The 17,481-nt window shown below is 33.9% G+C and overlaps 1 protein-coding gene across 1 annotated transcript in view; it reads left to right on the plus strand.

Annotated features, from left to right (window-relative positions):
* Positions 1 to 17,481, plus strand: part of beta'COP (coatomer subunit beta') — a 293,541-nt gene that overhangs the window by 219,691 nt on the left and 56,369 nt on the right. Inside the window, exons 15-17 of the mRNA XM_090394070.1 lie at positions 329 to 439; positions 5,794 to 6,008; positions 9,250 to 9,342. Of these exons, the coding sequence (XP_090250196.1) occupies positions 329 to 439; positions 5,794 to 6,008; positions 9,250 to 9,342 (419 nt within the window). The remainder of the gene's footprint in view (positions 1 to 328; positions 440 to 5,793; positions 6,009 to 9,249; positions 9,343 to 17,481) is intronic.

A 17,481-nucleotide genomic window follows, 5' to 3' on the forward strand; every position in this document is an offset into this window, starting at 1 on the left:
ATATTTTTAATGTAAGTAATCAATTATTATTTTCCCTTATAAATTACGGGAAATTATTACTCTTTACTTCATCAAACATACCTTGCATATTGTTCGCTTATGATTCCGTTCTTTTATTTTACTTTAACTGCAATATAATTTTCCTTTTAATTGCGACAGACACCGAGTTGAACTATCAGTATTACATTAAAAAAAAAAACTCAACTGAATACATTATTACTTCAGTATTGTATCATCATTATATGTCATTAACCATTGATATGCCATGTTCAGCACCTCAAAGTAAACAATATTTAAATAATGAAAACAAGCAATTTTTTTATTTCAGGGTTTTAGAGCTCAAGCTTTAGCAGTGTCTACTGATCCTGAACACAGATTTGAACTTGCTTTGCAGATAGGTGATGTTAAAATTGCTTATCAGTTAGCACAAGAAGCACAGGTAAGATAATATTATACTATATTAACATATATTTTTTATATCCAATATATTACTTTATAGTTAGTTATTATTTAAAAATGCAATTTTTCATGCAGTTAATTCCATTATGACTATGACTCGGAATAAATTTTTTGGTATAACTGTTAAAGTTAATAAGGAGAATACATATACTGTGGTATTTTTTGATTTTGCAAAAAAAAAAAAAAAAGCATTTGGCCAATTGCTTATGACAAATTAGTGCATAAGATATGACAAATTAGGTTACTATATTAGCAGATTGACTAGAACATCAGCTTCGAGAAGAATATCAGCAACTTTTATGCAAAAGAGCAGGTGTCTGAAAGGATAAGGATGACAAATGGAGTAATTTGTGTATACTCAGTTCACTTTATGCAACTTTTATATAAATTGTAAATTGCTCTGGAGGGGGTGATATTCAATTTATATACATAATATTATTCCCACACAAGGCCTATAGCAGATAAATGCCATGCGCGCGTGTTTGGGGGGGGACTAAATTTTATAGGCTAAGCAGGATTCATTTGGTTGCCTTCAGAAGGTTGTATATCAAATAGTAATTTGGGCAAATAAGTGGATATGTCACTTCACATTAGTTAAAAGTGTAGTTCTACTCTTTGGAATTCTGAGTTGGATGGCTGCTTTGAAGAGGATTTTGCTGGTAAAAGAAGATATTCCATTGTTCTAGTGATTCATTTGTTTATAGCTATAATCAGACCATACCTAGACTGTTGAGTGCAAAATCTAGTTGCATAGTTTTTATGCTGATTTGAAAATGTTAACTGTTACAGAGATAGATAACTAAAGTAATATTAAATTATATTAATACAATAACACTATGTAATATAATATTATATAGTGTAAGTTATGTGGATACATTGAGAGTGTAAATTGCTAAGCCTGATAAATAAAAGGGATATGAACAAGACATGGAAGTTATTGAGAGATGCCTACTGTTGGAGTGATTTTTTAAATATGGAAAAAATAGGAATTGAGAGATATACATAAAAATTAGATATGGGCGTGACTAGGAGTGAAGTTTCTCACGGTGAGTAGTGGTTGATTGCAGTGCATTGCCAGACTGTTATCTGAGTAAAAAATGGTGAAAGAATCTAAGATGTTAGATGATAGTTCTGTGGAATTTAGGGTGCACCTCTCATGATGAGCTTTCTGACTCCATGGTGATGTGTTATATATAATAATTATATCATGTATGTAATTAATTTATATCTACAGTGTATATAAACTGTTTAAACTGTATTTACTAATGGAAGTAAAAAAAAAAAAAAAATGCTATACTGATACTATTTCTGATTCTAGAAATTTCTATACATCTGTTTTCCCATGATTGATTGATTGCTAGATTTTCTTCTGTTCTGGTGAAAATAGTCTGTTTTTAGATAGGGAAGGTCTGTTTATATATATATATATATATATATATATCTTTTAAGATAAGCAGTGAAAATTATTAAAAAAAGGATGATAAATATCCATTTGCCATTTTGGTTAATAAAATAAGCTCATTCTCATGCACTTGTCATTGTCATTCTTGCTACATATAACTAACAAATAAACAGAACAATCGTGAGTCTTATGGAAAGGTACAGGTCTCATTAATAAAGTGTAAAGTCAGAATATTTCATTTTTCCTTTAATAGCTGGGTAGAAGGAAAGGAAGAAAAGAACAAATCAAAGTAGACTGCTGTTTTCCATTGGACAGTAGTTGACACGGTTGCCCCCCTCCCATAACTTGTAACTGAAAGAATTTTAAGAACCTTAAAAACAAATATTGTATAATCAATTTTGACACATACAAGAACAGGAATTGCTGTCTTTTAAATTGAAATGGTATATCAATTGGTATTAATGGAATTCTTGGTGTCAGTGCATCTTGCATTGTGCATTGTTTTATTGCACATTCATTATTGCATTTAGATTTCTTAATAGTATGACTAGAGAGTCATATTTTAAAACAAATTGAGAGTAAGCATTTCACTACATTCATAGGGTTTAATAATTTAATTATATATCATAGCTTCATTCAGGTCAACAGTAGTGTTAGATCATTTTGGAAGTCAGTGTTCTTCTGACAGCAACACGTGTATTTTAAATTTTATTTCATTGGCAGAATCATTTTTTTGAGCAACTACAGTAGATTCACTTAGCCATGTGTGATCTCCATAGTGTTGAAGTATTTTTGAAAATGCAGCACTATTACCTATTTATGATCTGTACTATTTTTGAATGATTATTTACAGTTTAGCCTTCCCTTTTCTTCTATTTTCTCCTTACATATCATATCATAACACATTTCTTATGTGGCAGATGTTACACATTGCTGTTCCTTCTCAGCACCATGTGTTTTTCTTTGGTTTCCTATCAGTAGTTAATATAATAATTGAAATCAAAATTAATTTTCTAAAATTCTTACTTAAATCTTAATCTAATTCTTCCTGCCATACTCTAATATTTTAGCAACATTGAATAATGTAACAACTTAGAAATTATGAAAAAATCTGTTGACATAAAGACCTTGTGTGACACTTATTTACAACACACACACACACACACACACACACACACACACACACACACACACACACACACACACACACACACACACACACACACAAATAAATGGGTAGAAAGGCTTATGTGTTGATAGTTCATGTTTAGTTTATTTAATCATTTTAATTCACAGCATAAGACTAATAACAAAATAATATTTATTTACTTATTTGCTTATTTCACTGGTGTTATACAGAGCAGCTACAATTTGTTAGCAAATAGGACCATTTTAAAATTATAATGGACAACACGAGGAACTGAAGTCCTAATTGGTGACATCTGTTGTTGGATAAAGAGAGAATTAACAAATATTAATTTGATCTTAAAATGACAGTCTCTCAGATTTTTGGTAAATTGACAATCTAATCACTAGCTGTCCTTCCTGGATGCACTAGTCACACACCTTCCAAATGGTTTATTATCTCTGGGTTTTTTTTTTTTTTTTTTATGTATAGAAAACCTACATATACTAAAAGATATTTGCATAAACAACCACGCTGTCATCCAACTCGACAATATAGTATCCTAAAAACACTAACTCACACATCTGTTCTGATGATTCTGCTGAAAACTCACTTACCTGTGTCACACTTTTAGCCAGTGGCTATAATCTCAAAATAATAGAAAAAATATAAATGACCTCCTTCCAATCCTCTTCATCACCTGATACATGAGATCACAACAGAATTGTTACTATTCCATACATTCAGGGCACATCTGCAAAGATATCTAGAGTGCTTAATAAATATCAACTCCTTGCCACATTTAAACCATGTATCAAATTGACAACCCTCATCTGTTCATGTAAGGACAAACTCTGTCCTTACATGAACACCCAGAAGTGTATGAAGTGTCCTTTACTTGTGATCTGGTTACTGTGGACAGACAGGAAGATCTCTTGATACAGAAGCCATGAGTTCGAGGCTGATTTTTCGAATCAGCACCAGCTTTAAAACATTCCCTAAACCTCAGGTATGACTGTATCGATTTATCATAGATCTGGAAGACAATCATTTTAAGATCAGATTAATACTTTTTTTTTCTCTCTTTTTTTTCCAACAACAGATGGCACAAGTTAGGACTTTAGTTCCTTATGTTATCCATTGCAATTTTAAATTGGTCCCACTGTTAACTACTCTGCTTGGAAAGAAGTAAATGGTCACCATAGTGTAAGGAACAAATAGCCATAGTGCCCACCTTAATAAGATGTAGGACCTCCTTTCACTGCAGTGACTGCAGCAATCCTACAGGGTATACTTTACAGAAGCATATGAAGAAATCAGTGGGAATTTTGGACCTTTTTTGTAGGCATAAAATGAGCTCCTGGACTGTTGTGGGGTGGTCATCCCTTGACCTTACCCAACACTCTAATTCATCCCACAGATGTTCCATAGGGTTGAGATCATAGCTCTGTGAAGGCCAGTCAAGGGTGGTGATGTTCATGTCTGCCAACCACACAGCTACAGTAGCAACCTTATGGCATATGCATTGTCTTGCTGAAAGAGACAATGATCAGTGCCATAGAAATACCACAAAATAGGAAACATTGCATTGAACAGAATGTTCAGATATCTCTCAGAGTTCAGTGATTGTAGCATCGCAGAGGTCCGAGGCAAAACCAGGAAAAAACAGCACCATACCATCACACTGCCATCTCTGAATTTCATAATTGGAGTTATGCACTCTGGTAAGAGATGTTCACTGGGCATGAGCCACACCCATACCTGTCAATCTGCTCGTTAGAGGGTGTAACATGATTTGTCTCACTTCATAACACAGCTTTCCAAGCTTCTTTCTGTGTTCCATGGTATGAATGTAATATGCAAGCCACACATTACCCAAACCAACATGCAGCATTGTCTTCAATGGTGTAAAGAGAATGCTGCATGTTGGTTGGGTAATGTGTGACTTGCATATTGCAGTCCTACCATGGAAACCCATGTTGTGAGCCTCGGTTCTGAATGTTTTTGTGTAAATTCATGTTTCAGTCGATGCTCGGAACTCCACATTCAACATGTCAGCCAATGAATGGCAATTTTTACATATTTGTAGCACCCTACAGTCATGTTCGGTGAGTGTGATGGGTCGTCCATTGCAGGTAGCACTTGCAATTGACTCCCTGTGTTTCCATCTCAGTAATCACCGATTGTTGACCTGGGATGGCCCAATTTATCAAAAATTTGCTGAACAGAATAGGCCTGCCACATGGCATCCTATCACAACTTCTCTTTCAAGCTCTGTCATTTCCCTTCCCACAGCCATTTCACCCAGATACAGTTGCACTGACTTGGGAGCATCATATTCCTCCAATTTGTACTGACTACAAACAAGTGACTTGTTACATGGCATGATGCACCTTGCCAAGATGACAGTGTCCATTGACTTCTTTCCAAGCAGTGTAATTATCACTATTCACGTATATGTGAGAGACTTTTTTTTTTTTTTTTTTTTTTTCCCTACTCTAAAGATGCTGGGTATAACACCAGAGAAATATCAGCAAATTATTAATTAAATAGTAAGTATTTTTGTATTGTGAATTAAAACCATTATATTAACTAAATTCATAAAAGTAAAATTCTTCCTTGTGTTTTTAATGATTTTTATACACTGATAATAATATATATTTGTCGAACAGTGGAACAGTCGAACTGCTAATTAACATTGAAGTGCAAATGTTAATTAGCAGTTGTTGTTTTTTGTAGTAGGAATCTTCAACTCTACAACATAAAATGTGAACTATTATATAACCCTTGTTTTTTATTTATTCAGAGTGAACAGAAATGGAAACAGTTGGCAGAATTGGCCATGAATCGCTGCAAGTTTGATTTAGCACAGGAATGTCTACACCATGCCCAAGACTATGGAGGACTTTTGTTACTTGCCACTTCATCTGGAAATGGTGCCATGGTTAATAAGTTAGGAAAAAGTGCTGAAGAAAGTGGGAAAAACAATGTTGCCTTTCTCTCATATTTTCTACTGGGCAAGTAAGTTAAGAATTTTAATACATTTAGCATAATACCATTCTACTATGTTATTCTGTATTTAAAAAATAATAATATATTCATATAATAAAATATATTATTCTTATCATTAATATTTTTTTTCCACAGCATAAGTTTGCACATAACGTATCTTTAGGATAATGCTCCTTGTAGATAGGCAGTTGACTTCTATCACGTTTCCCCTTCATATCCAATAATAGACGTCACATTTCCTTCAAATAATACGTATTGCTGCATTATAGTTACAGCCACTTTCCATACAACTAGCAGCAAAATGTCATCATATTTTTATTATTTTTCTCTATGGCTCATGTCCATGAAAAGTTATAAATTAGTATTATGTGTGGGCTAAGAGGTTTTTAGTTTTTTTAAATTATTTTCTGTATTTTTTATTTATTTTTTACATAATCCAGAAACCCTGCTTTAGAAACCAAACAGAACTTTTTTTCATGCTGCTACAAGCCTTCAGCAAGCAGGGTAGTGGTCTCGCCAGACATTGAAATTTATCTTCTACATAATAAAATGCATAAAGTTGACTCTTGCTATAGCAGCCCAGTTATAACACTCATTCCCTATAACAAACTTCCAAAAAGGTCCTAGAATAATATAGAGGAAATTTATTCATATAGCAAACTATTCACCATAGCAATCTTTGGGGTCATTTTGAGTATGCTACGGTGAGAGTCAACTGTATTTTGACCCGAATGTAACAAAAAGTTTACACGTAAAGTTTCTTCATGATTAAGGTATTTTATACAGAGCAATCATACATATACAAGGTAGGTTCCAAAAGTTTTTGGCCTGACATACAAAATTCGTGCCAATTTTAAAACACTCTGCGTGACAAATAGCACCATTTATGGGGAGCTCAGTTTACCAGTTTCAACTCTCTACCTGCGTCATTCAGTTGGAGCACTCATTTGACTAACATGTGGCACGCTAAGTGGCTGTAATGTTAAAAATTGAGTACCATGCTGTGATAGTTTTTTTACCAAAGAAGGGCTTTCTCCACATGATATCAAACAGCAATTGGATGGTGTTTATGGGGAAGCTTCTTCATATTCCACCTTCATAGTCAGTGCAAGGTGGTTACCCCGACTTCTCTCTTCAGTTCAGAAGGAGCATCGTGTGACCTGTTCCTGAAAGTTTTTAGAGCTTTACCTAGGAAATTAGAGAGAAGTGCTTGAATCCATTTTCACTGGGGATGAAACCATAGTCATTTATTATGATCCTCTTTCCAAAAGAGAATTCATCGAATGGAATGGAACAAACCAGGAGAAGCACTGCTTAGAAAAACCAAGAAGATCATGGCAACAATTGTTTGGGATTGCTGGGAATTCTCTTGATTGACTTCAAGGAAAGGAATACCACTGTGAATGCAGAATATTATGCTTCACTCCTACACAAACTGTGCAATGCCATAAAGGAGAAGAGACGAGGAATTATAAGTCATGGTGTTCACCTGCTTCACAACAATGCTCCAGTCCATACAGCTATTGTTGTGAAGGACTGTGGCTTTCAGGAGATCGAACACCCACACTACAGCCCAGGTGACTACTACCTCTTCTCGATCTTCTGAAAGCCACAGTCCTTCACTGCAGACTTCACAGCAATAGCTGTATGGACTGGAGCATTGTTGTGAAGCAAAAGTTAGTCAGGCTTAATACATATGGAACCACCCTCGTATATATGTGGATGGATGGGTTGCTTAAGGATTAAAGCCAGTTTAAATTGGATGGATTCCCCCCATCAATAAGTGAATAAGGAATGCAGAAAATCAGAAATTTCTTATCCACTGTCCATAATTACCCTCCATTACTACGGATCCACTTGGACCATTACTGACCTTCCCGTCACTAGGGATTCACTTTGACACCAAACACATGAGAATGGGTTCACAATTTGGGACTTAGCTGACCAAATTGTCTCTGTCTTGGCTTATGTAACATATTAATGGTGCAACAACATCATTAAATGCCATGCTGACTGGCATCACTCTGTTAAATAAAGCCATTGCTGTTTTCATTGAGATACCAAGGTGAACAGTGAAAAGCCAGCTTCTGAAACAAATTCACAATCACTAGAATTTTTAATTTGTTGATTGTGAATGTCTCATAGCAGAGTTACAGAAATGTTTGACATACTTAATACTACTGAAATGAAGAAGACAAAAGCACTCAAGATGATGCTTTAAAATTGAGAACTGTTAAAGAAAGGAGTAACTGTACTAGTTAATATTAAATGTGATGGTGAACCTCTTGAATAAGAAGTTGGACAGTGAGATTTGTTTGTGCTTGTAGTTCCACAGATAGTTATGGTAGAGAAGACATAAATTAATTTTGTAGGTCATTAGAGTGGACAGCTGACATAAAGAATAAGGCAAAGCTGGTTCTTGTTGTAGAATAGAGGTTCTTGTTGTAGAAACCTAAACAGTAGAATAGAAAATGAATCTCAGGCAGACAGAAATGTTCTGTGGAAATATTATTGTTATTATTACAGGAAACTCCAAGGAGTCCTTAGACTCATCGAGGGAGGCCCTAAACATCATGTCAAGAACATTTGTGTAGTATCTATCATACTTTGATTTGAAATCATTCACAGTCATGGCACCCATGAATTTTACTGCCTTAAGTGGCAAATAAGTATAGTGGTCTCGCTCAATGCAAAACCATCACTATTCTTATTGGTGGCTAGAAGTACATTGTGAAGACATTCGTTATTGCTCAAACTTAATGTTAGTGCTCTTCGCTAAATTAAGTGTGCTTTTGTGCAAGTTTAATGCATCCTGATGATGATTTGGTGACTATATTATAAAATACTGCTTTGTAATTTTAATTATCAAATTTCTATTGTTCTCAAAGGCATTGAGATGATTAAACATCTTTAATCAGCACATATTCATAAGCATTCTATTTATTTTCTGGTTTTCAGGAATTTAAACTGGAACATGTTGGAGTTTTTAATTCAAGCTATTTTGTACACAAGAGATTGCAATAAATGCTGAAAACCTGCAGAAAGCATTCACATTTTATGTGGAAGGCCTAAGTTTTTACATTGTTTCTGAACTTTTTTTGTTTTGTTTTTAAAGTATGTTCTTTTATTTAATGATTAAAAAGATATGGCAAAACAACTAGTTCATATAAAATGCTTCTGTAGATTTTAATTGAGTGTTATCCTTTCCCAATACAGCCAGAATGTTTTCAAATATACTCAATATTTACAGGAAGGAGAAAGCATTGGAGGTGTTAATTAAGACTGACCGTTTACCTGAGGCTGCTTTCTTTGCACGCACATATCTTCCTAGTCGAGTATCCAGGTGAGACACAATTTTTCAGATATTTTATTTTTGGTTAATGATCATAAGAAAAAAAAAAAAAATTAAATAAGATTCTATTTTCTGTATTCCTCCTTCCCATGGGAAGCTCTATGAAGCATTGTGATAAAGTATACCTTGTTTTTCTTGGAATGTTATACAGTTATTATTCTTGTTACCTAGCATTTATAATACTTTATTGGCATTGGAAAAGTGTAATTATGTAAATTTCCAGTGGATGTACAGTCGCATATATCTAGTCCCATCTTCTTTTTCATGTTAGGCTTAATAGCCTTTCATAGCCAAATAATGTTCACATTTCAGAAACAATTGCTGATTATGATAGAGCAGTTAAACCTATCTGCATTGTTTGTTATGTCTATAAATTGCATGTGTTCTTCTGGCCGGTTTGTCTGTTTTGTGAAATAAAAAACTTTGACCCTTCCATATGAGATTGGCTAACTTAAAAAGCCCTGATAAAGGTTCTTTGCATTCTAAATGGAATTTGAACCTAGGTCATTTCATCTAAATGACTTAGGTTCACTCAGTTAACATCGTTGATACCAACTGAGCTACAGAGACTCAGAAACACACTAAGTGTTATTAATTATTTGTCCAATTTTTTCTGTTAATCTCCAAACCACATATTTTATGTTTGTTTTTATATAACAATATATATATATATATATATATATATATATATATATATAATTTGTTGAAATTAGGATTAACTCGGGATGTATACATTGATAAGATTAAAATTTAACTGACTAGAACCCGAGAAAGTATAACAAAAACCTTTAATAAATCACGACTAGTTTCATCGGTATTCCAACATCATATCAAGGATTATGAAAAAACTCTGGTAAAAATTGGACTTTTTATTAATAGGTTAGTTTTTCTGAAAAGATGCAAATTTAACTCTGTCATCCCAAAGTTTTTAGAGTTCAAAAAATCGATTCACACTAAACGTGCTTATAATATCTACCGCAAGGCTAAACTTGATTTATTAAATGAAAGAATCGCAGATACCAAGTCCATTAGCTTCTTTGTTTTGTAAAAGAGATTCTTTTGAAAATATCTTAAGTTCATCTTTAGATAACAGGTCCTGGATTGATATTAAAAACATGAGCTCTCTCTCTCTCTCTCCGTGCTTCTAGATCGCAACTCTCCAACAAATTAATTCTTATCAGAAAATTCAACCAACTTAAATAGTAGCAAACTCTCCAACAACTCCATATCAATTCACAAAATCTAAAAAATGTTGTGATTAACAAATCCTCACACACTCTTTCTCCTGCAGAACTTAGCATACTCTCTAAGGGTCTTAACTTCCTTCCTTCTCTGACCTCCATTTCTAAGGAACTCTTTCTTACAAAAGTTGAAAAGGCAGCTGCGCAGTTACCAAAACAAACTGTGAATCTACTTAGGATCGATGTCTTTACTATAAACAACAGCCATCGTCCTACAGATAATCTATCTCCGACAGAAAGAAAAGCAATCCACCAGCTTTGTAACAACAATGACATTATTATTTTACCTGCTGATAAAGGGAATGCAACTGTAATCTTAGACAAATCTGACTATCGTTCAAAGATTAACAACTTATTAAGTTCTGATACCTATTCTATTTTAGAAAGTGATCCCACAAGAGAACTTCATAACCGTACAAACAATCTTCTAAAATCTACTTCTGAACTTCCTAGACACACACAAAACTATCTCTTCGCTCTCTCCATCCCCTTATTCCTCGTTTGTACGGCCTGCCTAAGATCCACAAGGCTGACACTCCTCTAAGACCTATTGTGGAAGGTATTGACTCACTCACATACAATCTGTCTAAATATCTTGCAGCTTCTTTAAAACATTTAGTTGGCAATACCTCCTCCTTCATCAAAAACTCTGAAGATTTTATCTCAAAAATTAAAAATTTAAATCTCATAGACTCTGACAGAATGGTTAGTTTTGACATTGTGTCTCTTTTTATGAATGTACCTACAGATGAAGTTCTGACTCTTCTTAAGGACAAGGTCTCTAAAAAAAAATATTTGCTCTTCTAGCTCACTGCATCAATTCCAGCTATTTCTGCTATGAGGATAAAATATATAAACAAACCAGCGGGTTAGCTATGGGCAGCCCTCTATCCCCAGTCTTAGCTAACATTTTTTTAGAAGATTTTGAAGAGAGGGCTATTTCTATAGCCAACTTTAAAACCCAAACTGTGGTTACGTTACATTGATGACATCTTCCTTATCTGGGAACATGGTTTGGAGGAACTTCAAAACTTCCTAACCTATTTAAATAATCAACATCAGAACATTAAATTCACTTCAGACTAGAGATTAACGGCGTTCTCCCCTTCTTATATCTTAAGATCAGTAGATCACCTGACTGTTAAATTTTCAATTTTTCGGAAAACCATCCACACTGCATGGCCGTTCTCATCACTTCCCTCCTCAGAAACTGAGCATCATCTCCACCCTTGCCCATCGAGCAAGATGTCTCACTTCCACAGAAGAAGACCTACAAACAGAGCTTAACCTCCTGAAAAACACCTTTTTAAATAATGGATATTCATCTCGTAACATCACTAAACATTTGAGCCATGCCAACAACCTCGACTAGAAGATGAATCCAACCCTATCACTCGTATACAGTTACCATTTATCAGCTCTCTTACCCCAAAACTATCTAGGATTATGAAGAAATTCAACATAAAGACCGACTATACTACTCTGCCAAAACTTCGTTCTTTTCTGAGTCGACCAAAACACAACCAACTGCATTTTCCTGGTGTTTATAAAGTTATGTGCGACTGTGGTCGACCTTATTTTGGCCAGACAGATAAATCTATTTCCCTTCGTCTTGAGGAACATAGACGTGACATCTCCTACAGTAGAACATGAGTGAGTGCCCTTTCCAGCCATGTGCTCTTCTCCACAAACTCTAACCTCGAAGAACGGTAGCACCAAGTTGATTGGAACTGCACAACCAATTTATATATATATAAGGATGAATTTGAAAGATGTATTATGGAATCAAAAGAAATAATTCTGGACCCTTCACACATGAACAACAATCTAAGCTAGAATTTGCTTGATTCACATAGCGCAGTAATCCAATACTGGCGCTCTAAAATTAGCTGTCACACACATTCTACTCATGCCAACAGTAGCACATGGTCACCTTTTCAAATATGACTGTTACTATTCTGTTTCTTTTTATTAAGCTAGAAAGTCCATGTTTTTTACCTTGTTATTTTTATAAGTCATGTTATTTCTTACTCACCTGAAGAAGTCAGAATACCGATGAAACTAGTCGTGATTTATTAAAGGTTTTTGTTATACTTTCTCGGGTTCTAGTCAGTTAAATTTTAATCTTATAAATATATGTGTGTATGTGTGTGTGTGTGTGTGTGTGTGTTAATAGGAAATTATATATTAAAATTCTATATTAAAGTAAATTAACCTAAAATCCATGTTTTGAACTAAGACATTATGCCATACTGATTTTTCTTAAACACATAATACAGTTTAAAGTGTATAAACCTATAATTCATTCATGAGTTTAGGAAATTATGTATAGTATATATATAAACTAAGCGCTATGCCTTCATTAAAAAAAACTGGGCTTGTGCTTATGCTTGAAATTACAGTAACAAACAAATACGAACAAGCCGAATTTTCATCAAGTTTTTGGTTTGAGTTGGTTTTTGTTTCACTTCACAATCATTTTGGTTTTAGTTCAATATTTTGGTGGAGTGCTGTGTGTTTAACTGTCTCTGCGATGTTTATTAATAGTGTTGTGCATTTTTAATAGTGTAAACAAGTTGACATTCGTAGTATTTTATTCATTTTTTGTAGCTATAAAATGGATAAATCTCCAAGAAAGCATTCAAAAATATGTGCTCTTTCTCAGCACACACACATCCATGACTCAAAGACAAATTGCCAGTGAGTATGGTGTTGATTTGGGTTCTGTTAATGCAATTTTAAAGAGGTTTAGGGAGACAGGTACCCTTTTTTCCTAACAGAAAAGGAAAACGTGAGCAAAAAAGGAAAATTATTTACTCATGATCATTTACTGGTTAGGAAAAATAAAATGAATCCAAGATTGTCCGTTGTAGACTTAAATAGAAACTTGACAACTAGTGGAATTAATGCTTCTGATATGACAGTCTGTCAAAGATTATTGGAAACTATGCAGAAAAAGAGGCTCCAGTGGGCAAAGGTGTACAAAGATTGGACTGCTGAGAAGTGGAAGAAGGTCATATTCTCAGACAAGAGTCATTTCTTTGTCCAAAGACAGAGTACCCTGTGTTCGCAAATCAGTGGCTGGAAAGACTTCTCCCACCCACTTTCAACAAGCTCTTAAACATCCAGCTAAAAAGATGTTCTGGGGTTGTTTTACACATGACAGTCCAGGATCACTTGTACCTGTTGATGGTATGATGAAAAGTGAGCAATACATAAAAATATTGGAGAAAAGAGTGGTCCCACAGGTCCCGAAAGACAACTCATCTTCCAACAGGATCGTGCTCCATGCCACACTTCAAAAAAAGTGAAAGTGTTCCTCAAAAATCACAACATTCAATTGCTTCAGTGGCCAGTTGACTTTCCTGACATTTAACCCAATAAAAAATTTGTGGGCCATAGTGAAAAAGAGACTTGGAAAATTAAATTGTGATGCAAAGGATAACGTAATACAGCAATCCCTCGATTAATATGCCCCCAATTAGTGCATTTTCAATTAGTGTGTCATTTTTTTACAGTACCCAAATTCGATTAGTGCGTCTATATACATCTTAAATTACATCTATGTTACAGATTTTAAAAATTTTCAATCTATACATTTTTTATGGCTAACTATTTTACAAAGTTATTTTTTAATGGCATACTACACTGTTTCCATGTGCACTATGTTCCAAATTTACTGCCAAAATTTATGTTGTGATCTGATCAGCAAAATGCTATGTAAAGCAGATTGCTGATCATATCTTGTGCAATTCTTTTCTTACTTTTTTATTTTAAATTATTTTCCTAACCTTTAATCATGAGTAAAAGAATTAGTGAGCAAAATATAGAAGTGTTAAAATGATTTCAAAGTAATTTGATTGGAAGAAAAATTCGAAAAATAAAGAAAAATGAACAAGGCGAGTCCAAAGCAAAGATAGGATAAGAACACAAAAATGGGTGAATCAACTGCTGAATACAAAGAGAAAGGTAAGGCTGCTTCAAGTTCATCATACATGCACTGAAAATCAAAGTATTATAATGATTGAATTAGAGAGACTTCTTTTTACATGGATTGGAGATTGTAACCAAAAACGGATCCCGCTAAACACTGGCCTTATTAAATCAAGTCTCCTTGTAACCTGGAAAAAAGGGCTATCAATGATGGAAAAGAAGAAGAATTCCATGTTAGTGCTGGGTGATTTTAGCGTTTCAAAAAGAGAAATAGCCTACATAATGTTCTAATCACAGCAAAGTTGCAAGTGCAAATAAGGAGATATCCAGAGATTTTGAAGAAAATTGTGTAAAAAGGGGACTTGTGATCAACACATTTAATGTCAATGAAACCGGCCTTTTTTTTGGAAGCGAATGCCTTCCAAGACTTTTCTAGTCAAATCAGAGAAATCTCAGCCTGGTTATAAAGCCGAATTTCATTTGAAGTCGAATGAAATTCGACTTTGCAAAAGTCTAATTTCATTCGACTTTTGCAAAGTCGAATGAAATTACTGCTAGAAATATGCGAGCCATTTGGAAGCACATTCTTGCACATTGTGGAAATGATTTTAGAGGCTTTTCAAATGAATGTAAGTTAATTAAATCTCATTCTGAGAAGTTGAGTGATTCCGACCTGCTAAATTTAGATGCACAGCGGGAAGATCCTAAAGAATATGAAGAAAATTTAATCACTGACAAGCCCAAAGAGGTTTCACAGAAACAATTTTAAAATAGTTTTCGTACAATCCAAGTTTTTAAGCAGCGATGCTTAGAGACTGACCCTGGTGAAGAGAGAACCAGTAAAATTTGCAGAAGAGGCAATAGGGCCATACCATCAGTTGTATGACAAAAAGAAACAGAATGCCAGCCACTCCACGTTAGCTCAATTCTTTGTTAAGAAGCAGAATAATAAATTTATATTCTGAGTGTGTTTTATTTTCTTTCAGCTTCATGGTTTTCTTTAACTAGGCACTCAGACATACCCTATTTCTTTTATAAAAAAAAATTAAGGGTCAAAAAGAAATCTGAAGAACGAATTATACATTTTTCCCATAGGTTATTATATTCGATTAGTGCATTTTCAATTAATGCACCTGTTTTTAAAGGACGCATTAGGCGCATTAATCGAGGGATTGCTGTACAATCTATAAAACTATGGTTTTGAGATACAGAAATAAGAAATATGTGTTCTAGTCCATGCCTAAGTGAATTAATGAACTTATTAGGACCAGAGGAGCACATATAAATTATTAGGTAAAGTTGGAATTTAATTTTTATACTTATTTTTATACAAAATTAAAAGTTTTCTTTAAACTGTATTTTAGATTAATTTGTTCGCTACTGCACATAAAATTGAAGTTATGGTTTTATGTAGTAGTAGTAGTTCTGGTAGAACTACTACTGCATATAGTAAGAATGAAAACTTTTTTTTTTAACTAAATAAAATATTTACAAACAGTTGTTTTGCCAGTTCAGGCCAGCATTATCTAGTCACAAATGGTGCACTCTCAACAAAGACCTGTAGAGCAAGTCATATTCATGGAAGCTAGATGCAACAGTTAAGCCATGTGTAGCTGTCTGCAGTTAACATCGAGAGAAAATAAAGTGCTCCAGATTATGTGTAGAATACCACCATCGGTTCTATGCAATTATTTAGAATGTAATACTTGAGATTTTCCAAAAAAGTTAGAAGTGCAATTTGTTTAGTAACTTGTTTTTCCCTCAGCTTATGAAGCACTCTCTTTCTAAGGCTTATTGTGCTAATCCACTTTTTGGTTGTCTGGCTAAGACAGCCTGGCAAGTAAAAAGCGGAAGTCAGCAATCTCAACTGTTGGAAATACTGTAAACACGAAGAAGATCCTTGTAGTCTTTGATCTGCCTCAGGAAGATAGAAACTTTGTTTACTGACGTGTTGACTTCACTAATCCTGTGTTATTTCAGATAGCCAATCTATCAGTTGTGCCTTTGATGTAAGATAGAGATATGGTATATATGGTATATACAGTTTTTATGGTATATATGGTATATACAGATATGGTATATATGGTATATACAGATATGGTATATACAGTTTTTTGTATTTAAAAAATGGGGGGGGGGGGGGAATGCCAATATCTGCTCTTTTCTAGCAGGAAAAATTGAGAGAAGAAAGCTAAAAAAAAATGATTATTATTGTAACTTTATAATGTGATAATGTTTTTAGAAGAATATATAACAGTTTATTGAGCACACATTTATTGTACAAGCATATAAAAAATAAGTAATATGTGTATGATAAATTTTTATAAAAATGTTTTAAGTTCTCATCCAGCACAGTATGCCGACTTTCCTTACCCATTTTAATACATTATGGAGACAATTACCTGTTATAGTAATAACTTCAATTTAATATAAACCAAAATAATTACCTGATTTTGACCTTCATATAAAGGTCATCATCTGGAATATACACATAAATACAAAGAAACAAGCTACGTTACAATACACTAGTATGCTAAAGTCACACAAATTTGGTCAGCCATTAACACTACTGGCCTCCTGACCTCTGGTGAGGAAAAATGGTTGACCAAATGAGTGTGATTTTAGCATACTGTATGTATTGTAATGTAGCTGGTTTTTTGTATTTGTGTATGTACTCCAGATGATCACCTTGATATGAAGGTCAAAATGTTAGGTGATTATTTTGGTTTATGTTAAACTAATTATGTAGACACAGTAGCTGTCATTAAACCTAAGTCTAATATAAATATGTGCATCTTCCACTTGAAAATGATTATTAACAAATGCCTCATAGTTATTCCAAAACAGAGCAGAAAGTTGATACTGTCCATCATGTGTTCAAAATTCTTCTAATTTTTAATAGTTTAATATCAAGTTTGTCACCAAAAAATGATAGAGGAATTGAAAACATGTATTA

Source organism: Typopeltis vanoorti, chromosome 1 (genome assembly GCF_054136105.1).
Source record: "Typopeltis vanoorti isolate ZY-2024b chromosome 1, IOZ_Tvanoo_1.0, whole genome shotgun sequence".
NCBI lineage: Eukaryota > Metazoa > Arthropoda > Arachnida > Uropygi > Thelyphonidae > Typopeltis > Typopeltis vanoorti.